General features: G+C 40.9%; 1 protein-coding gene across 5 annotated transcripts in view; it reads left to right on the forward strand.

The window, feature by feature from the left end:
- The window catches only part of TNIP3 (TNFAIP3 interacting protein 3), a 59,845-nt gene that overhangs the window by 19,025 nt on the left and 14,477 nt on the right, over positions 1–26,343 (forward strand). For 3 of the 5 annotated variants that reach the window (XM_019741377.2, XM_019741378.2, XM_019741379.2), the window contains 6 exons: positions 12,030–12,116; positions 15,446–15,526; positions 17,182–17,247; positions 18,624–18,755; positions 20,749–20,877; positions 24,477–24,596. In XM_019741377.2, the coding sequence (XP_019596936.2) occupies positions 12,030–12,116; positions 15,446–15,526; positions 17,182–17,247; positions 18,624–18,755; positions 20,749–20,877; positions 24,477–24,596 (615 nt within the window). Of the gene's footprint in view, positions 1–11,200; positions 11,281–11,810; positions 11,830–12,029; positions 12,117–15,445; positions 15,527–17,181; positions 17,248–18,623; positions 18,756–20,748; positions 20,878–24,476; positions 24,597–26,343 lie in introns of those variants that run through there. The other 2 variants (XM_019741380.2, XM_074338553.1) reach the window with 2 other exon arrangements.

Genomic DNA, 26,343 nt, shown 5'->3' on the forward strand with positions numbered 1-26,343 from the left:
CTCATAATCCTTTCAAAGACCACGCAGTTGCGTGTGCTGTGACTTTTCACCACATGCTGTTCAGTCTTGATGGAAACCCTCGCCTCGCTTGGACCATGTGGTGACTGGGCCAGAGGTCACCTGGTATCAGGAATGACACTGTTGTCCGAGCAACCCCTCCTTTCTGGGCTTGAAGCATCAGCCTTGGATCAAGCCATTGCGCCTTTACCTGTCTCCTAGAGTAAGGTCTCCCAGGAACAGCCCCTGGGTGTCTCTCTTCATCCTAACAGACTTCTGGCACACCCTCCTCAACCGTCATCTGAAAGAAACTTCAAATACCGGTATTTGATTCCTTACGTAAATATAGCAATATAGCGTCGTTTCCAGCTGGAATCGCTGCTGAATTACTGTTGACACAGTGGCACTCTGCAGAAGGAAATCCTGCATTCAGAACAAAACAAAAACTCTACATTCTCACTAAGATACTGACAGAACCGGAAACACTGCAAGAAAATTTCTTTTTGAGGAGACAAGGGTGAGCCAATGTCAGGGATGGTAGAGGTCATCTTCTGTTTCCCACTGAGTGAAGTGAATAGTAAGGTGACTCCCTTTCCAGAAACAAGAAATGAATGTCTTTATGACTTTGTGACATGGGAAGAGTGTTGCTGAATAAAAGAACTATGAGTTAATGAACGGGCCTGAGACATATGTCAAGTTCCCATCTTGCTCAACCATCTTTGCCGAGAATAAGTAAAGAGGGAGAATTACTACAAGAGAAAATGAACAGACTGACTCATTGCTTTGAGGAAATAGAAAACATTATTGATGAACATGGAGAATCTACCAGTCTATTGCAGTATTTAGGGAGCATTGAAGTAGAAAGTTGGAGAACAAAGGGCAGGGAAAGTCTTGTAGGAAAAGGAAAAATAGCTTAAGTGAGAATAGTATAAAGATTCCACACTGAGTGTTAAATGGAAGTTACACTAAACCAAGCCATGGTCCTAATAGGTACTGTGAGAAAATTAATATGTTACCATTAATTTATGACCCCATAATTGTATGTCTTCAAATACAAAAGAAAGTGATAGGAGGCTTGAAATGTATTTCAGAGACAAACAAGTCCATTTCCAGTAACGCCTGGAAACAAGGATGTAGATTGGGAGAGGGAACAAAGTGCCCAAACTGTAAGAAGGTCTCCGCTAATTAAACTGGTAGAAACTCTGTCTTGTCTTTGGATTCCATTTTGCTTTTCTGATTTTAAGAGACAGCGCCAGAACTAGGCTTTTAATAACGTTGGTGCAAATTGAGGGAGGATTTTCCAGTGACTGGGGACACATTCTAGAGCTGGACACTCTTCTCAAGGGAAAAAGCCTTGGGAAAATGCTTTGGAAGTTTCAGAGAATAATGTGAACTTATGACATGGTGAAAGATTATGAGGGAAAAACTTCTTGCAAACTACAGTAAGTTGACACACGTTTTCTGTAACCACATTGTTGAAAAAAAAAAAAAGGTCCAGTTTCCATTTTCTTATTTCCCTTTTTATGAAAGTTAAACTCGCTATTCTTTATCAAAATGAAATTATGATCAAAATCTTGTTTTCTCGTCTGTAAAATGGGTTTTGACAAGAATGTAAAGTGAGTGAAAATAGGAAAGCACTCTGTAAGTATGAAAAGCTAAACAAATACATTATTATTATTATTATTATTATTATTATTACTATTGTAGGATTAGCTGAGCCTCAAAATTTTCTTAGTTTTTTTCGTACAATGACTGGCCTCCTCTTTGAATCCCATTATCTAATTTCAATGGTGGTAGCTGTGGAATGTTTTGATCCTTTTTTGTTGTTAGAAAAAAAAAGTGCTGTTGTTATGTGAGAATCGTTTTCCTTTTCACTGGGAATGTTTGAATAGTTGGCTAGAAAAACTGCCTGCCTGTTCCCTGGAAAGGAGAAGGCTGGTCTCAGCTCAGCTGCTGCGACTCGTGATATCTGAAACGCAGTGGCAGCGTGAGTGGTCATTTCTTTGAGCTATGTTTCCTTCTCTTAACTATGAGTTCAGCTGCTGGTTTTTAGTTTTCTAGTTCTAAATGTATATTCACACAGCAAAACTAAGTGGATAAGTGCACGAAGAGGCCAGGTTGTATTTCCCAAAATATCCCCATAGAGTTCGGTTAATCCCATGGCTAATGTGTGACACATTCCTCCTTCCAATCATTATGAAGCTGTTGAAGGCTTCCACTACGCGTGTCTATCAGGAGTATGTCCACGGGAGGCGACCTTGCTGTGTATGCCCACCTTGAACCCTAGTTGATAGTAAAGCATATCAGCAGGCACCACAGGAGATGAGACACAGTCTGTAAGCTAAAATCGGACTCTAAGACACAAGAATTAAAACTCTGAAAACAGAAAGGAGACAAAAGCTCTTCCTAACTTTGGAGAGGCATCCTTTTGTTGGACAGAAGTTTCTACAGGACTGGAGAAGTGAGGCAATAAACAGGCTCCCTCTTGGTAGATAAATAGGACACACTTTTGAGCAGGACTTCCTTTCTTACTCAGAAGTTGTCTGTTGCACCCCTGGATTTGCCCCAGGTTCCACCCGAGATGAAAGATGCAGGTTGTTCTTTGGAAGATGTAAGCAGTAGGTGGCAGACGATTCCTCCACCTCAGTGAAGGTCAGAATCCTGGCAGCTCCAGATCAGGTCACTTGGATGGCCAGGGGAGCAGCACAACACCACTGAGGGTGGAGGAGGAAGCCACCAAGCCTGGAAGTGAAGAGTGTCATCCGGGTGGAAATTATAATAGATTTATAATCTTTAACTGATTTGAAGAACACAAGGCACCCTGGAGCCTGCCAAGAGAAGAAAGCGAAGAAAGAGAATTTGGGAGTCTCAGGGTTTCTACTCAACAGGCTCTTGCAGCAAAAGTACTATCCTTACTGTTAGAATTATGACTCTGCTTTAGGTTGTCTTCTCCAAGACTTGTATGACTTCAGCAAGTAAATTTGGGGAAAAAAAACCCAAAAAACTTTAGGTATGTCTTCCTTGTTATGCAAAAAGAAGAATAACGTAGGCTCTGTGTTAAGAAATGTGTAAACTCGTGACCATATTAAGGAAGCAAGATGTTTGGCTTGGGAGATGCAGTGAATAGCACATTCGTAAGAAATATTTAGCAAGTGTGTTCTTAGGTTCTTGATCTGCTTAGCTTTGTGGCAGGACTTGGGCCTCTCATAGCGACTTCCAAATCCAAGCTGGATTTTGAAATCTAATAATTTTACAAGTCTTTGTCAAGCAAGCCTTCTCATTTCTAGTTTGGTTAGAAACAATTTCTCTAGTGGGTGTGGGAAGAGTGTTAGCAAAATGGGCACTGTCAGTTCTCACAGGAGGATGCTCATGTTATCCCGGCATCTACCTTCTAGATGCAATGTCGTGCCGGACTCTTTTCACCTTATTTTGTATTTATGGGGAGAGTGAGGCTTGACCTACAAAGTATGTAAATATGTTTTCCTATGGGATTCTGGGATAAGCAGAGAAAACGTGAGATCGATTATTTTCTTTTTTTCTCCAGCAAGGAAGATTTAATTTTTAGAGTATTTTTTTTTTAATCACTAAAGATCAGTTAGCAATGTTGGCAATTTTTCAGGCTAGCATATTGAGAAATTTTCTCTTGAGCCAGGCTCATTTTTAGACAACACACGGTATTTGTATCATTTGTGTTTCCACTGCGTCGTCTCCACAGGCTCCCACTGTTTCTAAACCATCTTCATCTGCATCTGCTCTTTCTTCATTATTATACATAATTACAGTTTTTGGTTGTTTAAAAGTAGTATCTAAATCTAAGGACACGATGTTGAAATGTACCGTCTCAGGAAGAAAGCAGTGTCTCTCACCTGAGGTGCCCAAACTACTCACTTAACGGTTATGAAATGCAGAAAGGACTTTATCATCAGTGGGGAGGTCCCTCTACTCTTCAGATTCGATATTCAAAAAACAGAAACTACATGAATGACATGTCTGTTTGCTCATTTTTTATACCCCAGTACCTAGCACAGTACCCAGTCCACAGTCCCTAATCGATATTTACTGTAAGAAGCGCCCATGAATGAAGGTGAGGGCAACACGCACGCAAAGTACAAGAGAAAAACCAGGGAACTGTGCTGATATTGAGTGATCACTGATTGGTGTCCTCACAGGAAAGAGGACAAAGTTTAAATCAACACAGAGGATTACACTTTTTCGAGGCTACGCTTCTCTTTTCTGACCACTAGTCACTGGCAGTAGAATTTAGTGTCTAGGTAAGCAGTGGTGGCAGTTGGTTAAGAGTTTGTCTCAAAAGGCCCTCAGCCATACCAAGCGAGTCACATCCAGTCCTTAAGAAAGCTCAGTGTGCTTGAACCTTGCCTGAGTTATATTCCTCAATGGCTCAGGCTGCTGTGTCAGACAAGTACATGATGTTTGTCCAATGATTTTCAGCTACGTTATTTATATCTCGCCACATAGGTAGAAGGTTCTTTGGGGTCAATAAGCCAGGGGGACTGAGTTCTGGAGCGGGTTCAGTCACCCACTTGTCACTCAATGTCTGTGAACTTCAGCTTCATCCTGTTGGCACCAAAGCTCCTTCCCCTGACGCCCTCACAGGGCGGTTGTCAAGGTCCAGCTGAAGCAGAGCGAATGTGCCAACCACAGAACTCGCGCACAAAACTGTCATTTTCTTTGGTTTTTAAGATGAGTTTAAATCTAGGACCCCAGTCCTGCCTTTTAGAAGATAATTTACTTCAGCTGAGTGTAGGGACTCTCAGCCACTCTATGTTTTCTCAGGCAATTTGTATTGTCAGTGCAGCCTATGCAGGCGCGCTCTCCTCTCCTCCTCACCTACGGTCTGTGAAGCAGGTTTTGTGGAGAAAGCCAGGTAGGGTAGGGAGGTCCGATGTGGCAAATCAAAACACAGGATGCTCCATTAAATATAAATTTCAGACGAACAACAAAATATTGCATGGGACACACTTAAAAAATTCACTGTGTATCTAAAATTCAAATGTATTCGGACAGCCTGTGTTTTTCTGGTATCTTTAGGGTGAAGGTGTCTGGGCTCCAATCATCTTCATCTTACCCTGCCTTTAGCACCGACGTAATCTGCTGCTTCTGTCTTTCGCTGGCCTGCATCATCCCTGGCAGTCACTGAAGCTTCCAGTTCATTCATCTTGTCTCCTTTCCTCAGGTCCACGTGGCACACACTGCATCCTGCTCAGTTGGACAGTGATGCCTCCTTAAATCCATGAAACCTTACCTAACCATTTGCGCATCCTCCTCAGGAGCATAGGAAATTCCTGGCTCTGCTTCCACACCTCTCTGGGCTTGGGCTGTCTGTCAGGGCCTCTCTGCCTAGACATGCCACAAAGTTTCCACTTTGTGCCAGGGAGATGCAGAGAGATTCTCTTAGGACTTGCCCCTTCTCCAGTTTAACCCAGGGGTAAGGCTGCAGCTCTCTCTGCTCTCTGATGGCCAATCTGCCGTTCGATAGATGAGGGGTTAGTCTCTGGACACAGTGGAGGAGGGCTCCGTTTCCTCAGGAGGACTCACCACAATCAGGTACTTGCTCCCTGATTTTTTTCTCACTTTCCCTCTGACCATGAAACCTTTATCTACGTTTTGGTGGGGAGGGCAGGGTGGTGAAGACGTAAGGAATAGGTCATATTGTCTCTTTATCTGCCCTCTTTTCCATCAGTTGTTTATGGCCTATGATTTTATGCCTTGAATCTGATATTTTTCTCAAACATTTTCAAACAGACAGCAAAATTGAAAGGATTTTATGATGTATAATCCATACACCCACCACCTAGATTTTGCGTTTAACATTTTACTCTACTTGTTTACCACATACATATCCATCTACCCACCTTCTTTCATCTGTCAATCCATGTTACTTTTTGAGGCATTTCAAAATAAATTGCACAGAAAGAATTACTTTTTTAAAAATATTCAAATATATTATTTGCAGAAACACTAGCTCTTGCAATTCAAAGCTTTTGTTTTCAAGATGATCTCTAGAGTTTGGAAGGTCTATTTTGAAATTCAAATGCTGAACAGCGGCTGTTTTTCCCTTTGCACTCTGACACATTTAGTCAGCCTTGAGGCAAAAATATCTCTTATTGAGCAAGGAAAGGATTAGTTACATGAAACAAACAGCAGTGTGTGTTGGGACTTTTAGAGTTAAAACTTCCAGATGTTAACTTATTTCTTAAGATGCAGAAAAGCACTGTACAAATTTAGGCAGTGTTATTGAAGACCACATTTATGCCTTTGAGAAATTCCCCCACAACATGTATAATCATTTATATTGGTTATTTATTGCATATTAACCAAGATTAGGAGAAAAAAATTTAAAGGGGATTTATATAGAGGCAACATAACAGTGATCACACCACCAAAATAGGACAGGGTAAAATATTTACCTATAAAATAAATAAAAAGAAACAACACGGAAACAGAACAGCTTTTAAAAATTGGATTGAAACTCCTACTTGATCCTTTCTGATTGGGTGACAACACAGAAGTTGGTGTACCGCTCTGGTCACTGTCCTGGGGGTTGTGTTCTGAGAAGCGCGGTGTCCCGTGATTTCCTACTGAACAGTCATACGTGAAGAGATTCATCCCATAAAACCGTGTTCTATCACTGCTCTGTACTCTGAGGGCACTGTGCTGAGTTCCAAGGCTCTGGCCTCTCAGGACAGAAAGGGGTGTGAACTGTATGGCTGTTTTACTGTATGTGCCGGAGTTCTTGCTTCAAAAGCCACCCTGGGATGACAGAGGAGGAAGTGACTGACTGCCCTGGAGAAGCAGGGGAGCCTGCAAAGAGGAGCTGCACGTCAAGCTGGGGTAGACTGTTCACGGCTTTGTGCAGGGCTGAGGAGTCTTTCGACATGGAAGGTTCATCGAGTTTTCAGTTTCATAAAGAATATAGAGTAGTCAGCAAAAGCCAGTTTGCCCTCTAATGTACGATATACACAACAAACTAAAAGCGTACAGTGGTGGAAGGAAAGAGACTGCAGGAAACATTGCTCTATGGCCCTGGAGGATGGCTGAGTTCCACCCCAGGGGACAAGCACATATGCCCAGGAAGCTATGGAATTTGGGATACGCCTCTCACCTGACTCTCCTAGTCCAGGCCCAGCTTTGGGGTATGAAAAACAGGTGATTTTATAGTTTGGAGGTCAGGAAGTTAACATTTCTGATCTTTAGCTCTTTTATAACCTCTTGAGAGGGTATCCGACTCAGCAACATTACAGATTTTGTTTGGGGTGGGGAGGGGCTTTGTGTGTGTCTGAGCACTGTCTGTACTTGCACAGAAATCATTGGCACTATTGTAGGTTCAAGAAACATGGAATGAACAAAACAGACAAAAATTGCTGTCATGGACCTGACATTCTAATGGTGGGACTGAACAAGGAAGAAAAGTAAATTTTATATATATGTATATATATATATATATATATATATAGAGAGAGAGAGAGAGAGAGAGAGAGAGAGAGAGAGCGAGCTATGGGAAACATAGCAGAAGAGGTGGAGAAAAAAATGCTGGGATGGAGAGCAGTGTTTAAAGGGAAGGCCGCGTAAGGTCTCAATAAAGAGAAGACATTTCAGCCATCACCCACTGAAGGTGAGGGCATCTGGGGGCAGGAGTGGTAAGCAGAAAGAACAGGGAGTGTGCAGCACAGGGTCAGGACTGTGAGGAGCCAGGAATGGGACAATGCTGAGAAAGAAGTGGAGAAGCCTGGGCTGGTGTGTGTAGGGCCTTGTGGGTCACGGAGAGGACTTCTGCTTTCACTCTGAGTGGGGTGGGAAGCCACTGAAAGGTTCTGAGCAGGGGAGTGACATGAGATGACATATTTGATAGACTCACAGTGGCTGCGGTATTGATCCTAGATGGGGGAGGAGCAAGAGGGGAAGCAAGGATGCTTTTAGGTTCTTGCAATCACCCAGTTAAGACATGCTGGCAGCTGGGTCAGTCCAGAGATGCTAAGTGCGGTGCCCAAAGTCACATGGCGAATAAATGATGGAACTAGGATTTGACACAGAGACTGATATCAGCCATTACTGCGATGCTCTCTTAAGAATTTCCATGTGAATACAAGCAGGAAGCAAACAGTAGAGTTCCCATTTTGAAAAAGTGACAAAAAGGCACGTGGATTTCACATTGCTCCTCTCTCATTAAACTGGAAGGTCTCTGGGCTTTGTGCAATGTGCTGCTCTACTGTCTGGATATATTTTCAAAGAGCCTAGAAAATGTTCAGATACATTGGGTGTAGACTGAGAAAGAAAACGTGCAGCCAACGATGGCTCCAAGGTTTTTAGTCTGCAGCATGAAAGTCTTCGTGGACTGACGGGCAGGACCCAGTCTGTGGGGAAGATCAGGAAGGAGGTTTTATGCCAGTGGAGAAGGAGGTGCCTATGAAGCCTCCAAATGGTGATGATGAGGAGGCAGTCCATGGAGGAGTCTGGAGTTCAGAGGCGTGGTCCGTTCTGGATGCCCCAGGCGAGCTGATTGCCACAAGTTGTTAAATATTCAGAGGATATCTATTAAGCCATATTGCAGTTGTCAGTCTCATCCATTGAGTACATAATGCACATATCCAGGTCTGTTTGGACTAAAAAGCCACTTTGATCAGATGCCTTTGCTCAAGGGTCTTCAGTAGCTCCCCCTGTCCTACTCAATAAAGTCAAACTTTCTTAAATTTAAAGCTTCCACAGTTTGACCCAAATCAGCTTTACATGGATGACGTGAGGCCTACTCTAGTTATATTGGGCTTGCTAGATCCTTCTTGCTTGGGCTTGTCCATGTCTGTTCCATGAACGTTGCTCTCCTTCAGAAATGTGTCTCATCTTTCACTCTCTCTCAAAATCCCGTCCGCCCTTCAAGACCCAGCAGAAACTTGAACTCCTGCCATAATGATTAAAGCTGAGAATGACCTCACCCTCCTCTGAATTCTCACAGGCAGGCACACACACACATGCACACATCCACGTGCGTGTGTGCGTGTGTATAAATTTCATTGGAAGCAGATTTTCATTTGGAGCACACTCAGTGCCAGATGCATAGTAAATGATGCATACACGACTAATGGCTCCTTCCTTTCCCTATTATTTGTTGCATAAATAATTGACCGATGGCCCTATCTTCACGGTCACATTATTATTAATATCTAAGCTCTTATATGTAGTATCACAGATGGCAATCCTCTTGGAAAAAGAAGAGGACACTATTCCTTTTCCCATCTTACAAACGTGGAACTGGCCCCTCAAGGGCCTTAAGCATCGTGCCCAAAGTTATGAGTAGTGAATGCTCAAGCTGAGGTGTGAGGCCAGGTAACCTGACTCCAGAGTCAGATCTTTTCGTCGTCACTAGATGCTGTCTCCTACCTAAATAGTGCATTCACTTAGACATTCATGCAGAGAGAGTCAGGAAGCAAAGGAGGTTTGTCAACCCCCATTCTAAAAGGAAGTTAAAGGAAAGGCCATGCTTATTTTACCTGCCAAAGAACGCCTCCAAGCATGTACAGCAACGTGATGATGACTCTTGGACTGATGTTGAGAAAATTGTCATCAACTTGAATGATAGTTACAGACCAAGAACTGGTAGTTCCTTGGTCCTTTCCTTCACCATATTTCTCTTTGTTAGTTATTTTCATGTATATAATATTGTAGTCACTTGAGAAATGAAGACTCTTCAAATCACCTTGGAAACATGGAATGACATGTCTGTTTTCTGAAAGTTACTCTGTTAAGACTTCTCATGAAACAAAGCTCGACTAGAAGTCAGATTCAGAGTATACAGCCCACAAGAGAGGGGTGGAGATGAGAGAGGGCATATGTCACAGAAAATATCCAGTTTATTCCCAGGACTGGCCTGGTGCAAGTTCCTTTTGTCTCAAACCAAACTTGCGGCTCTCCAGAAGTTATTGTTTACTCATAAATCACCACGTGGCTCTGGAGCTCACAGAAAATCTGTTTGTTGTTAAACTGCACAGAGACGAGGCAAAGGAATTGTAATGAAAAAGGCAAAGGTATAGGATTTCTGTTCAATAGAAGCAACCACTGTGCAACAGAGAGTGTGAGGGTGCACGGGACACCTGGACAGAAGACACCCAAAGTCAACGGTGCCAAGGGCAGTGCTTCCTAGCCAGAAAATATGCTACCACTTTCCCAGGTCAATGTTATCACATCCACTGGCGTTCTATTATCAAACACACAGATGAGGCTGAAGGGAACCTTGGAAACTTGAACTGTATATAACAGGTGTGTGTGTTTGTGTGTGTCTGTTCGAAGAAAAATAGTTTTACATCTTTGTCTTTTTTTCTTTTCTGACGAGCAGTTTTCATGTTAATGAAGTGTCAGTTTCCAGAAAAATCTCAGCTTATGTCCCCTAAAATCAGATGATATGTGAGTCATAACTTTGAATTTTAGATCTCTGAACAATTTGATTCTCACTTGTATTTTTGGGTATTGCTTTAAGGAAATGTCACACAATTTCACTCAACTGTCCACCCCCCACCCCCGCCCCAAACAGACCAAGAAACCAGCAGAAAGTAAGTACATGAGCACATACAGCAAAAAGTCTATAAATTTGATCAGTAGATATTCATCCATTATTCATTCAGCAAAATGTGCTGAAGGCCTGCTCTAGGCCCCAGAACTGTGGATACAGAGCTGAGCACACAAACATGTAAATAACCTCTTCTAAATGCTTATTTAGAATAAGAGGTAAAGCGCTCTGCTCGGCTGGTTAGAGTAGATCAGACAAGGTCAGGGTGCAAGGTAGACATTAGCAAGGTTTCCAGGTCACCAGGTTGGAGGGGGCCCCAAAGAGGGGAATGTTCCGGGTGGAGACAGCAGCATGAATTATAGCGCATGACTCATTTCAGGAAAAAGAAGGAATTCAGTATGGCTGGAGCACAGGCAGAGTGAGTGGTGGAAGATGTGAAGGAGAAAAGGGAGGGCCAAAGCTTGCATACCCATTCATTCCCTTTTAAAGAGTTTACATTTCAGAAGTTTTAAGATTTACCCTACATACGAAGAAATCTCCTAGGGAGGTCTAAACAAAAATGTAAATTATGTGATTGACTGTAAATTCTTTCTTCTTTCCTTTCAGCAACATAGTTTCCGTTTTGTATTCTTGCCTTTTCTTTTCCTCTTTCCTCCAAGTCTAGAATGAGGTCTGCTCATCACTGCCCACCTGCACCGCTCCCAGCATTCAGCTTTCCAGGCTGTTTGTACTACCTAGCACTCCATATCTCAATGCCCTGTACAATAGTAAGTCAACTAATTAGAGCTAAAGTGTTAGTGCAGTAAAATATTTTATTTCCAATGACCTATGGAAAAGACAGTCTGAAACTTGAGCTTAAGTTTAAACTTTCTGCCGATATAGAAGAGTGGCTTTGCAAACAATACCCATTGTCTTTATAATGACCTATTTTCTTTTTAGTTCCATAAATTCGGTAGCACTTATGGAATTACATATGACTCATTAAGTTCCACACAGCTTAACTCACATTTATGAGACACTGCCAGAAAATCTTGCCTTTAGGGAAGCAAGTAACAGAGTTGTCAAATACTCAACAGTTACCAAATTGCTCTGGGAAATACAATGAAATTATGGCAGTTGGGCTACTGAAGGAACAGTTGGTTGCCTCGGCTTTCTGCGGTGACTTCCTCCTCCACTGGAAGAAACTGCCAGTAAAGGAAGAGTGACAATTTACATACCATAGTAAGGCTAATCTGCCTGTCTTCTTAGTCACAGCCTGCCTACTTGAGACATCCTGGGAAATCCCTAGTTGGAAGAGAAGAAAAGTCAAAATCACGGTTGCTGTGCTTATAACCTTATTCTGTGTACTTGACATGCAGAGTCACTTCTGTTCATGTTTCGTGAAAAACTATTGCTGTTATTTTCTATCCTGAGCTAACTGTTTTTGTGGTCACTTTGACATTTTGTATAGTTGGTGTCACTTTAAAAGACATCTTAAAAAATTTTTTCTTTCTTTTTTTTCATTCTGCTTTCCAAGACTCCAGGAAAAACAGCTTCCACGGCACATTTTGTACAGGGCACCACTAGAATGAGTGCTGCAGAAAGTTCTACGGAGCACATGGAGGTAAGAACACACTTTTAGGGGGTAAATTGGCCATAACTGCCATAGACATAATTTCTAATGGCTAATTCTGCAATGATTAATGGTTAAGAGGAGAAATGGCTACTTTGCTTTCTTGAGCTAAGATCTGCTCTGTATTTTTAAACAATGTTATTCAATAAACAATACTGGGTGACCGTATTATTTTCTTGGACACTGCTGAGTTGCATTTCTTCTTTTATAATGTGAAAGATTAATTCCTGTCCTTTCAGCTTCCCAATTCTATGTGTTTCATATTTTGCTCTTGATTTAGAGGAATTTGATTCAATATAAAATTTAAAAGGAGTATTATATTGGTGTGGTTAGAAATAAAATGTATTATAGCAATAGGATATATCCATAGTAAAATATTTATATATACACTATTTGGAATTAATACCATGGTCTTTGGTTAGTGGTTACTGCAGCAGATAATGAATGAATGAATGAATGAATGAATGAATGAATATGCTTTCTTGAACTTTTTTCAGAGATAATCAAGATATTAATAGGAAACTAAGAGAGACTCTTTTGTTCATGTAGGTATTTAATTTAGCAGTGTCAGAATTTGACGATCTTCGTAGTTGGTCTGGATGCTATGGTAAATGAGAGAGAAATGCCCAGATACTCTGAACACAGGTTACATTTTATAGAAGACAACTGTTCCATAGATGGGCCCATAGTAAGACCAATGACTAAAAATCTGTATATTTCTTGTAATATCAGATGCCTTCATTAGCAACTAGAAAGCAAAGCAAATACAAATGAAAAGTTCTCCCCCAAATTTTGTGTGTAATTGATTTTGTTTCATTTTAATACATACCTGAGACAGAGGAACCATGGTCAAATATTGAATAATCTCCAGAGAAACCGAAACCCCTCATGTTCTCTCTCTCTCTCTCTCTCTCTCTCTCTCTCTCTCTCTCTCTCTGTCTCAGATTTAGTATCTAGCTTTTCAGTAACTCTCATCTATAAAATAAAAATTAAGGATCAACATGTTTTGTAATTTTTTTCCAGAGAAAATTATATATGACAAAAAAGGATTCACATTGTTTAATTATCCTGATCTGGACTCTCAGAAGGCAGGGTCATACAAATGTTTGCAGGTCACAGATTTTTCTTGTCTATATCACAGATAGAGAAAAGACTCTTTAAGGACCCTAAATCCATGTGCCCAAGCATGGTGTGGAACGAGAGAACCTTGAACTTTAGTATGAATCATGATTACCTGTGGAATTATTTAAAATAGAGGTGGGATAAATAGGTGGAGCACAGAGGGATTTTAGGGCAGTGAGACAATTCTGTGTAAGACCATAATGATGGCTATTTGTCGTTACACATTTGTCCAAACCCACAGAATGTAAAACACCAAGAGGGAACCCTAATGTAAACTATGCATTTGGGTGATAATGATGTGTCATTGTAGGTTCATTTATTGCAACAAATGTACCGCTCTGGTGGGGGACGCTAATAATGGGAGGGTATGCGTGCGTGAGGGCAGCAGGGATGTGGGAAGTCCCTGCACCTTCCACTCAGTGTTGTTATAAACCCAAAACTGCTCTAAAAATAAAGTCTACTAAAAAGAAAATCAAGGAGCTATGGCTCCCTTTTCAGAAATTCTGATTCCGTACTCAGGATGCCCTATGTTTGGCAAGCTCCCCAATGACTTTGATGTGCTTTGTATGAGACCCACTGTTCTAGAATTGAGTCTCCCTGCACCTCTGCTTTGCTAAGCGCAGGACACTGTAAGGAGGGTTGACTCACTGCATTTTCCACATCACAGATGCCTAATAGTTAGTCCGTTCTGATCCAGAATGAGTCCAGTCTCTAGGAAGTCTGCCTGAAAAAGGAAAAGTCCAATCACAGGACCCAATATACTTGTCACCTGGATTTTGATGTTACTTCTGGCACTCAGCCAAAAACAGCTTGTGGTGAGAAGCAAGAATAATCACTCTGAATTTGTTGACCCAGGGGAAAATGTCAGTTTTAAAAGGTGGTCTTAATTGTACATGGGTCTGAATGGGAAGAGCTAAAAAAAATTCAGAACAGCATCTATAGAGATGTAAAATATCATCAACCCCTAAAACGTTGAGTGAAACAGAGGTAAGTAGAAAAAAGATAGAAAAACAGTTCTATCAATCATTTCTAATGAAAAAAATCCTTGAAATCCCATGATGAGCCAAAGAGCACTTCCTATAAACATTTCTGGCAAAGGCCAACACATTTTGAATATGTTTCTTAATTGTGTGTGCGTGTCTAAGCAGTTTTGTGGTCCACAACAACTATTGAGCCTGAAACTGAACAGCCAAGTGAGGCTCTACCTTCATTACCTGATTCGTTGTATTGCTATATGACTCCCAGGTGAGGTGGTAACCGGGCTAGGGAGTTAGAGTAGAGAAAACGGTACTTAAATGGGCTTTGTTGGTGGTCCATGTGGACAGATGGCCGTTTCCAGAGCTTTTGTGCTTTCTTTAAAAATAAAAAAATGAATAATTGAAAAGAAAGGTGGTTAACTTTCTCACTGTGCCAATGATTTGTTATTAATCTAAATTTCTGACCTAGTGCCTTTATTCAAAGGGCTGGTTTAAATACACAATACCAAATAATCTATGCCCACCTGTATAACATAACTGTATGATGGTCACTAGGTAGCTGATTTATTATGGTTTTAGAATCAATTTTCTGCCTTTTAACTGTATGGGTTGCTCTTTTGTTTTTGCTGGTTCTTTCACTTCCCTGACTTTTGCCAGGGCCACTCATCAGATCATAGACACATGTAAAAAAATGATTTTTTAGAAATGTTTAATATATATATAATATATATTATATATTATATATAATATATAATATATGTATATATGTATATAATATATATGTACGCATGTGTGTGTATGTGTGTGTATATATATATACATATACATATATATATACACACACACACCTAACATTCAACCATGAAACTTACCAGATTTCTATATACATTACACCCCCTGGATTTTCATTTTTTTGGCAAAGAAATGAAATCCAAATTCATAAATTCCTAATTTCTTGCTTACTACATAGATACATTTATAACTTATTAGAGAATTATTTTGGTAATTAATTTATATAAAGGGTCCTAAAATATAATATAAAGCTTCTTCATCAACAGGTCTCTATGAAGAACTATGGTGTGAGGATTGTTACTGCTAAAATAAGATATTTTATAAATCACAACAAGAGAATTGGCCAAATGCATGGAGTTTGTGAAGGACAGTATTTTTCCTGTTTATTTTATTGACATTTTGCTTCATTCTTCTTCTTGTTTTTTTCAGAGTGCTAAATCAGCAAAAGGAAAGAACTCAACAAATTCTCTTGAACAAAGGATAAGATACTTGGAAAAACAGAGAAAGGAGGTAATTTTGAAATATTAGTTGAAGCAACATGTGCCATGAATTAAGGCTGAGAATCCAACAGAGAGTGTGTATCATCCACTGCCTTTCATTTTTGTCGTTAGGCCACAGTTGTCATCTCTAGGATACCGCACTGTATCATTTGAGAGCAAATACTGTTTCTTATTCACCTACTTGTCTCTTACTCAGTGTCTCAGTGTTTGTGCAAATGAATGCAAAATGATAAAGTCATAAATCCGATAATGATTCCCTTAACTTTCTCCAAACTTAGATGTTTCCTCCACGTGAATAGGTGAGCTTATCACCTGTGCCCTGTTTGCCTTGTAACTTGACACACCTTGAAACTCAAACTGTCAGAGGCTTTAAGTACAGTTGACTTAGGTGCTGTGACTTAATGAGTTGGGCATCGGACCCATAGGGGTTAAGATTACCATAAAAATAAAATGTTTGTTTCTAAGATGTCATTGGGAATATGATAGATATTATTTTGAGTTCTGTTTTTCTGAGGTTACTGAATGTTAAAACCTCTTTATTCTTCTTGACAGAGGAAAAGGTGAAAAGTGTAACAAGTTCAGCACTGTGCATGTTGTCATTTTGTAATCCCTTCTCTAAGACATTCTATTATTACATCCTGCTTGCGGGGTACTACATAAAACACTGTGTCCTTCTGGAAAATGACTGAACTCTAGCAGAGTTATGTTACCGTAGTATAGAAATGTTAATCCCTAGAATGCCAGCAGAGCAGGCATCTTTCTATAATGCTATTATATAGCGTATTACTAAATACCCATATTTATTTCCAGCATAAGAATTACCTACTAACTGCCACTCTGGATGAGATACTTTGTTTTGTAATTAGGAGAAAGTCTTGCTACTTCTTAGTCATTGTGGGTATCTTCTCAGTGTCTGTCCCATATTGATAAGTGTTGGAATTTCTCTTAAAGTAGAAAGTTGCAGACTTACCTTACAAGAAAACTCAAACACAGGTCATTGTGGTTTTTCCTTCCTTCTGTTTAGCATGCAAATTTAAAACTTTCAAATTGTTGCAGTTTAAATTGTTTCTAAATACTGTCTTATGACAAAATTATTATTCCATGAAAATCTATACTCTCAAAAAGGTGATATTATCCATTTGTTAAGGATATATTATAAATCATGTGTAGATTTTAAAAAGCACATGGAAAGCAAATGATAATTAGTGGGGTTTGGAATTTGTTAATATAGATTTTGTTTTTAAAAAGCTGGAAGAAATATGTCATTATAATAATGTAAGCACATAGAAAAATATGGAAAGGCTGAAAAAGACCTTTCATTTATTAATCTTACAGAAAACCATCAATTCTTACAAATTTTTACCAGATTCTGGTTGGGTTAAACAAAGAAGGTGAAAAATTCAAGTAACTAAGAAAAGTTAAAAGTTGCTGATGAACTGTCCATCTGACTAGTCAAAATACACCAAAGACTTAATAGTTTTTCATAGGTGAACCATGTATGAAAAAGTGAAAATGTGTTCAATTACATCCTCCCAGCCCTACCAGAACTTGGGGGAAAGAATGTTGTCTTTATTCAGGGCTTCCAAAATCTTAGTAACCTCAAAAAGTGATTCTGCCAAATAGGCAGAAATCCTTTGTTGATTTACCAACTTTTAATAATTTCAGCTCCTGGAAGTTAACCAGCAATGGGACCAGCAATTTAGAAGTATGAAAACATTCTATGAAAGAAAGGTAAGCACCTGTCTGTTTGGTTTTTGCTTTAAATCAATCTTTTGGGGAGCCAAGTATGTGAAGCTTCTCATTGATTCTGGAGGAGACCTGTGGATAGCCAGCTGTTGACAAGTGATGGCAGGTGTAGGGTGGGACAGGTGTGGGTACTGAGTGCATTACTGGCCTCTTGGCACTGAAGATTAATGGCCAGTATCAGTGAATTGTCTTGAGCATGGCAAAAGAAGTGTGCTAAACATCACCTCTAGAGCTGCCACTAAAGTTCTTTATCACAGCTCAGAGGACGCTGGTCTAGGCTGTGTGACTGGCAGCCATAAACACACAAGATTACAGGCGAGGTTTAAAAGAGACGGTTTCAAGATAATACTGCTTCGTGCAAGGTTAGCTCTCTGATTCCTTAATTAGATAGCATAAGCTATTTTCCACAGATAAAGAAACAGTCAGTGGCAATAGTGAAAGTGTGAGGGAAAGTGGGGCATCCCCTCTTCTCTCTAAAGCATGTTCTCTCTCAGGCAGCTTTTGCTTTGGTGAGAAAGACATTTTTTTTGGAGACAATATCTTTTACTAGGTAAAAGTTGATTTAGAATTCAAAATCATTCCACATTCAAAAAGAGAGAAAGGAGAAAGTAAATTCCCCTACATGATTCAGAACTAAGAAACTTGACCACAAGTGAGAAATGCAGTGGTGCTGCTCTTTCCTTCCCCGTTTTGATACCCAGATGCATTAAATGTAGACAAAGCAGGGTAATGTTCCCACTACACCAGGCCATGGTCTGGGGCCAGCGAGTCAGGGGCAGCTGTGGGGTCTCCAAATTTATAAAACAAGATCCCAGAGAAAAGGTTTACTCTGCATTTTTCCTGAATGGCTTGCAGCTGCGTGAAACCCTGTGGTTGACAAACAGGAATAATGCCTGTTTGTGAGGAATCACCATCCCTAAGGCTTCTCTGGCTAGACCACTGTCACTGATGACTAATGTGGCCTTAGCAGCAGGACAGGCTGCAGGTTAGACAAGTTTATGCCATGTCTGCTTTTCTCTGGTGTGGGCCCCTCACCGTCCTTTACAGACCAGGCAATGTCACCTTGAGAGTTGAGAGTAGGGTGACAGCGAAGGTGTCCCTGTCTAAGGTCTAACTCTTTATTCCCGGAAGATGGTCTGGGTTTGGAGAAAGGAGGGAGGGGCTGGCAGCATGGGTGTTTGCTTGGCCTCAAGCATGCTCCTTTTAAAATGTCCTGACCTTTGTTAGGGCGGTGGGGAGTAGAGCCTGTCACCAGTCGCCTAGGAGAGGGGTTTTGCTGGCCCCTGGGGCAGGTTGGGAGTAGACCCAGGGGTGTTGGCTCCAGAAAAGGGGTCTGCAACTGTCTGTGCCAACTTCTTCAGGTCACAGAGCTGAAAATGCAACTGGACACCACAGAAAGATCCCTCAGCACCCTGGAGAAGGAGCAGCCACCGAGCCAGAGGGCCAGCGACAGGCCGCGTGAAGTCGTCCAGGAGCCGCAGAAGCGAGAGGAGGTGGGTGAAGGCCAGAGTGACCCCTGCCCTACGTGCGAGCTGAGGACACATGGGCAGTGACCCATGTGCGAGGGCTATGAAAGTCCCCAAAGCCACAATCAAGGGCCACTTTTCAGGACTCAGAAAGAAGGGGAAGCCCACACTTCCTCCTCTGTGAATTGCCAGCGAGAGACTGAGCCAGGGATTTTGTGATGTCTTTCCAGGGCATTTCAGCCTTGGAGAAAATGCATTGTTTTTCCTTTTTATTTATTTATTTTTTTTACTCATTTATTGTTTCTATTACTAGTAATACTGCTAATAATCTAATGTTATTGATACAGCTGCTTTTCGGCTTACAGAGAGCTTTAAAAATAGGTTATTTTTGTAATCAGAAAAGTAGAACATTTTAAAAAGTATCTGACCCTCATTACTTCCTTGAACATTCCCAGCCCATCTGTGAGGAAGATATGATTTCTGCCGTTTTAAAGATGAGGACGCTGAAATGTAAAGCAGTTAGGTGACTTGCCAAGGCTGGGAACTTGTAAGTCAGAAAGCAGAATCTGAAGCGGGTCTCCGTATTGTAAGTCTCCCCTCATCCCGCTGAGAAGGCAGAGATAGCCAGCGTCTCCTAAAACAGACTCCTGCTTTCATTGCAGCTATTGTACTTCATGGATATTGTAGGGGGAAAATGGGGGGAAACTTTAGGCTCTAAAGGGCTCTCAGTTTTTTAGGTAGGTTAAGAAAAAACAAGAAGTGTAAAATAAACCTTGTCCGGTGAAGTCTTGTGACTGATATTCTGAGGCATTAGCTGTGTTCAAACACATGCCTGGATCTTACAGCAGTGTCTCAAATCAGTGCAAAATCCATCCAGGTTTTCCTACCTAGTTAAGGATCTATCTTTGTTGCAGGGACTCAGAGGAAAACAAGGCTTAATCTCTCCCTTCGGCCATGAGGCAGCGCTTTCCTTTTCCATTTACACCCTGACCAGGAATCATGGCCATTTGTCCTCACGCAGTTGGGACCAGTTTTCTAATTGAAATGATTTTCTCTTAGATTATGCCAAAATAGAACGTGATTGGTTCATTTTCTAAGTGTACAAGCCCATTCTACGTAAATAAAAGCAAATAGAAGTGTTTTCACTTTTAAAGAAAATGACTCACCTAAAGTAGATTTCTTAAATCTAATCATTGTACTGGGAAATACCACGTACTAAAATAATATACTTCCACATATGCATATTAGCTATTTTCTCATCATGATTCACCTAAATTCTGGAATATTCATTTTACTAGGTTAAAATCTCTGTCTCATTGAGAATCCAATTCACTCCACACAAAGTTTACTATCCGGAATATAAAATAAGGAGATAGGAAACAGATGTTGTCAGAATCCAGAGCCTGTTGGTGCCTAAGTGACTCAAGTTGCCTCAGTGATTTAAAGCCCTGGACTCCTTGAAACATGGAGTTGCGACCTGACCCTTGGAGGCACGATGGCAGCTGGGCTTGCTCCTCCCTCCCTGTTAAAAGTAGTAGTTCCAACATTCCAGTGCTCTGGGTCCTTACCTGTCTGTCGTGAGGGGCCTGTTTGCTGATGTTTACCCTCTGCTCCCTGTCTCAAATCCAGAATGATGTAGGATTGGGCTCGGAGATAGTCAGTATTTTTGTTGCAGTGAGACTTTTTTCTTTTTAGGACTTTCGATTACTTTTACTGAGTCACTCACCCATCACCTTGTAACAGTACACAGGAACTAGCTTATTCTGCAGACCCATCTGACCCTTGAAAGCGAGGACTGGGGATTCTGGTATCTTTTTTTGCGGTCACCGAACTTAGAAGCATTAAGGATGAAAGAAAGATTTCTTCTATGTTAACCCTGCCCTCCCCCAGAGACTGTTGCTTAGATGCAGCGTTCAGTGAAAATCCAGCAGTCCCCTCTTTACCGTTTTTCAGAATACGCCTACAGCACCTCATCTGAATTGCACTGATATTGATTTTGTTTTCTTGCCCTTTACTTCAGAAGGAAAAGGAGAGCCTAAGTGAAGAATTACATGAGTTGAAGAAAGAGAATAAGCTTCTAAAGGAAAAGAATGCTCTCGCGAACAGGAAGAAGGAACACTATGAATGTGAAATAAAACGCCTCAATAAGGTATCAGGCCAAGCCAAGCGGGGAAGTCAAAGGGCAGGTCCCTGCATAAAGGACATTCCTGACTGAGTGTCACAGCGGAGCCCACGCTGGCTGCCAGATGCTCCCAGTCTTGGTTTGTACACAGCATCTGTATAATCCTACAAATGCCTCCTATCCGCACTGCTCAGCCCCACTTGGCTAAGGCGGCTGTTAGGAATTCATGTCCCTGCAAAGAAACACCATGAAAAAGAAACGAGGAGGAATTAAAGGAGAGTAAGAACAGGTTTCGGTTCGAAGAACCACATAAAGCCAGCGGGAGTTTGTGAACAATAGCATATTTCTTGGTCAACCACACGAGTTTCCTGAGGAAACAGGCTGCTCTTTAAAACCATCACTGGGTAACGCAGACTAGCTGGGATGTGCACACGTGTGTGTCTGCGGGGTCTGTGTGTGTTTTCTGCAGTAACAGCTAACTTTTTGAGGGGAAAGGATTAGGGAAAGCATTCAATCCGTTGTTGTTGACTTTTCCAAGAGTCATGTCATAAGTGGACCATAATGAATCCTTGACGTACATGGTTAACTCTGTGTTTTGCTCATGTCCATGTGCAGCCTTCACTTTTGTATATCTGTGTTGAGTCAACAGAAAGTTTTAAAAAGTTAAGACAAATACTAATTTTATAAGTCCTGTGATTATAATCATGAAATTTCAATGAGAAAAATTAGAGTAAAATTCAGATCTTTATTGAAATTACATACTCCACTTGTAGTAATTCCTGTTTTAAGTTCTTTTTATTTTTTGGAATTTACTGCTATCTCACATCTGTTTAATGTCTCATATATTATCTGATTTGTTTCTGGTCTCCCAGTCTTGACTGTAAGCTCCATGTGGGTAGGATTTCTGCAGGGCCTACTTCTCCAGTGTCCAGGGCCCTCAACACTTCTACAGACCCACGAATGTGTTTAATTTCTCTTAAAATCAGAAGAAAAAGTGAACTTGTAGGTTGAAAAAATGTTTTCATATTAATATTACTATACTCATCTTTCTAAGAATGCAGTTATAAAATATGATTTTAATATATGTTTATATGGAGGAAGGAACTCAAAAAGACAATGTGTAATGTGGCCCTGAGTTTTTCTGTTTCATTCAGTGCAGTATCCTGAATGCCTAGAACAGGGCTCTGCTCACAGCATGTCCTTAAATATTTGTTGAATGGATGAATGAAGGAATGAGTTTAATTAGCTAGTACATAAGATGTTTAACAGCCAATTCTGGACCTATGAGAGCATGAGATTCATGGGTTAACAGGCATGACACATTACTTATGAGTAGTGAGGAAAAATAAAAGAGTGCTTTGAGCCGGAATATTTCATCCCACACATCTATACCCTAAACTGTCACCTAAAAAACATATACAATAATGAGTTATAAGTTTTTTTCTCATTTATCACATGTATTAGTGGCTAATGGAATGTAAGAAACTGTTATTCTAGTTTACTAATTCACACAGTAGATTTTTCTTTTATTTTTTTTTTTACCACTGGAATCAATAGAAGTTATTCAAAACATTGATGTGGGGAGCGGATGGTGCACACCATCCATCACAGCATGGAAGCCGGGGCCTACTCTGCTTGCACAAACCGGTGCCTGCTGACCCACTCACTCAGCAGAAATTTGTAGCCTGTCAGCTTAGTAATTAACATATGGTTTTCAGAAGTTCACACAACTGTGTGTCCTCAATTCAACTTATTTGCTTTGAAGGAAATACCCAAGGGCATTGTTTTTGTCACGTTCTTGAAGAGAAGCCAGATGTTTAACCAAAGTGAGAGAAATTACCTGCGGCTAGTCAGCCAGTGCCACCCATGGGCAAACTTGATTTGTCTGAAGTCTGACCACTGTCAAAGGGGACGACCTGTGTACTATATCTGTGCTGATAGTAATAACTGTTCTAGAACAGGTTACAGGTGTTTGTTCATGAAGTTGGAAAACCCCAAGATAGAATCAATGTCTATTAGATTCACCTTTCAGCTGTGACTCATTTGCAAAATTTCTAGAAGCCTGGATACCAGGAAAGGTAGACCAGGAAATTCAAATATAACAAGACCCACAAAAATAGTCTATTCATAGGTGTAGGATATGGAACTAGCATATGTGATTGTCTTGTCTCATTTGGCTCACTCCATCCTCGATTCTCTACTACTACTAACACATTTTTTTAAAATTATAACTATTATGATGCTTCCTAGACATATTCCTTAGCAACAAATTTTGACAAAAACATAAATTAGTAAACAACTTTTGTTGTTTCTTTAAATTCTTCCTAGAGGAAGAAAAGAATTCTGTTTCTCTTACAACTTCCTGAAAAGGGGTATTTACATCAGGCTAGACAGTATTTGTAGACTCTAAGACATTCCATTAGGAAATTTCTAGTCTGTCTACACATATTCAAGACTGTAGATTTGATTTTCTTTTCCTATCTTTACAACCACATATAGTATAATGCAGGGAAGTTAAGTTACTAATCGTATCGTCAAAAGAACATTGAAGCTACTAAAGAAATAAAGAGGAAGTGAATTCTTCTTGGACTTCTGAACGTGAAACTTTGTATTTGTATAAAGGATTCAGATGAAAATAAGCAGTAGTCACGTTGTATGAGGGCTCAGAGACCACCCCAGGATGAGGTATGTTCTGTCACAATTTGTGGCAGCCATTATATTGAACTCATCGTGAACCAAAGATCTTCAGAAAAGAGGTGATGTCATTTTTAGGATCTGACAAAATATAGTTTACATAAGAGCATCACGGGCTAATGAGTGAGGATGACAATGTTGTCGGCAAATCTAAGTGTCTCTTATTTCCTTCACCTCCTCACCCCATGGTGAAAACACCAAGTTGTACTGAACGTCAGGAAAGCAGAGTACTCTTGTCCACTCTGTATGAGGTAATGAGTGTTGTATTGGAGAATCGCATGATTTTGGCTAGGCCAGGGCATGGTATGCTGAGAAGGACAGGGCAGGAGAGCAGTACCAAGGATCTAATGATAGTGAGTCTGCTTGGGTTCCCATTTCTGTGGGTTTCCCTCTTTCCCATTGTGGGTATGGATATATAGCAGAATATTACTCAAAATGTCATCAGGGACCAGCAGCGGAAGCTTTTAAGGAATGCAGATTCTCAGACGTTACCCCCAGATCTACCGGTCCAGGCTCTTGGTGGCAATGCCCAGAGACAGGCTTATCTCCTACCTCTCCAGGTGATTCTGATGCTCCCTAAATTTTGAGCTTTACTGATAGAGTATGTATTTGACGGAAGCAGAGAATCTAGAGAAAAGGTATAGATATGTTTTCCTGTCATGGTTGGTTAGGTGGAGGGGCGCCCCACATCAAAGCCCTCCTGAATAACAATGAGAGTTGAATAACATAAGCATCATTGTAGAGAAAAGACAGATTCTGGAAAAAACATAATACACGCTAGAACATCAGAAAGAAGAAAGTCATTCAGCCATGAAAGTAGCATTGAAAAGGAAATTCTACCTTGTCGGTGCATTTCAGATGATTGTGATAATTATGGAGAAATTCACATGATGTAACTCTTAGATCAACAGTGTTCTTATCTTATAACCTAGGCTCTTCAGGATGCCTTGAAAATCGAGTGTTCTTCATTTCCTGAGGACTGTTTGGGGAAGTCCAAAAAGGAGTGGAGCCACGAGGAGATGAGAACAGAAATGGAAGTTCTCAAACAGCAGGTGAGAAGTTGAAGGGGGTGTGATCACGTGCTGGTGGATACTCCTATTGTTGAAAATCTTGCTTTTCGACACGCATCAAAGGGTTTTATATTTCCTTTGATTAGAATCATCTCATTTTAAAGCACGATGAAAGAGCATAGATCAGCTAGTCCAACTCACACTTGATGAAAGAGGTAACTGAGTTTCAGATGGGTCCAATGGTTTGCCCAAGGTCACACAGGTAAAAGAAGGGCATACTAATGACCCTTTCGGTGATATTCTATTAGCCCTGGGTCTAGGGAGTTTCCAGTAGACATGATTTATTTTGCAAATATTATTAACTCAATCTCTGGACCTTCTCAGAAAACGGTAGCAGTGGGGCTGTTCTTCTGTAGCTTCTGGTCCTCCAACCTTTGAACAACGAGGGCAGTTTTAAAGGAACACTCTGTACTGATCATAAGCACTGAAGAGCCAGCTCTGCTCACCCACCCCACCTATGAATGGCGCCACCTAACAAGTTACTATGCACAACACCCCCCTCATCCAACCTCATGACCTGTTGCCAAGTGAACAGCAAGAGGAAAGGATGACCTCTCAGTTTCTGTGCGTAGTAGCAGCATAGGGCTGTAGGGACGTAGCACTGCCTACACAACCCGAGTCTACATTTAGTCAGCCAGCTAGAGCTGGCCCGGCTAAGGGGCCACCCATGCCCATCTCCTTTCCTGTCAGAGGTTAAACCAACAATGTAGGTGACAGGCTGCAACAGGTCATGGTGATAGGGACAAATACAGGATACGTATGGGATGTCCAACCCCAAAGCACACACACAGTGTCAGTAATACATTAGCCGTGGGGGAGAGGATGTCACAGAACAAAGGCCTGGAAAATATTATTTTTCTGATATCTCTGGGCATGATTTATTGGCTGTTTTGCTCTGAGAAAGTGCCAATTACAAGGATTCTTGGTACGAAACATGGAAGAATTGAGCAAAACGTATTGTTGTGGCTTATTGTTATTACTTCACAGGAAGTAGCCTATCTGTAAACACAAAATATCCACAGCGCTTCATGGCAAAGTTGGATTTTCTTCTCTATGATCCTCATTTGAATAACCTGCCTCATTACATCCAGGATCAAATACATAGCTTAAAAATAACCCCATGCAGAAAGTGAGGGTAGAGTTCAGTGCAGCAGTTCTGTCAAATCCTCAGCCCCTAAAGCACCACTGGCACGAGGCAGGATTCCTCTGGAGAAAGTGTTACTTGTGCTCAGACAGTTGAATCATCTGTAATGCTCCTAGATAATGTACACCACACATGAGAGAGTAACCATTACACACGGTGTTTACAGGGATGGTGTAGCTCACACATGACACACACACTGACAGGTATTCGTTTTGTCATAATTCCCAACAACAAACCAGAATCCATGCTCTTAGTTACTGTGTGGCTCTTTAGCTAACTTCCTGCATACACATTTTAACCACGCACATTTTTCACTGGGCACTCACAATCATTACATCCCAAGGGCCACGTGAAACACTGAAGGATTTAAATTCACAAAGAAGCTGAGCCACAATCATAGTCAGCTGACTAAGTGATGACCTCACTGTCAGTGCTGTGTGTGATAGTGTCCCGCTCTCATCAGACGCGCTTCTCCCATTTCAAATGTCTCTGATAATTGTTCACAGAGCATTAGTTTAACTGTGTCTGGAATTGAACCTCAGCTCTCAACCAAAAAAAAAAAAAAAAAAAAAAAAAAGTCCGTTT

Source organism: Rhinolophus sinicus, linkage group LG07, assembly GCF_036562045.2.
Source record: "Rhinolophus sinicus isolate RSC01 linkage group LG07, ASM3656204v1, whole genome shotgun sequence".
NCBI lineage: Eukaryota > Metazoa > Chordata > Mammalia > Chiroptera > Rhinolophidae > Rhinolophus > Rhinolophus sinicus.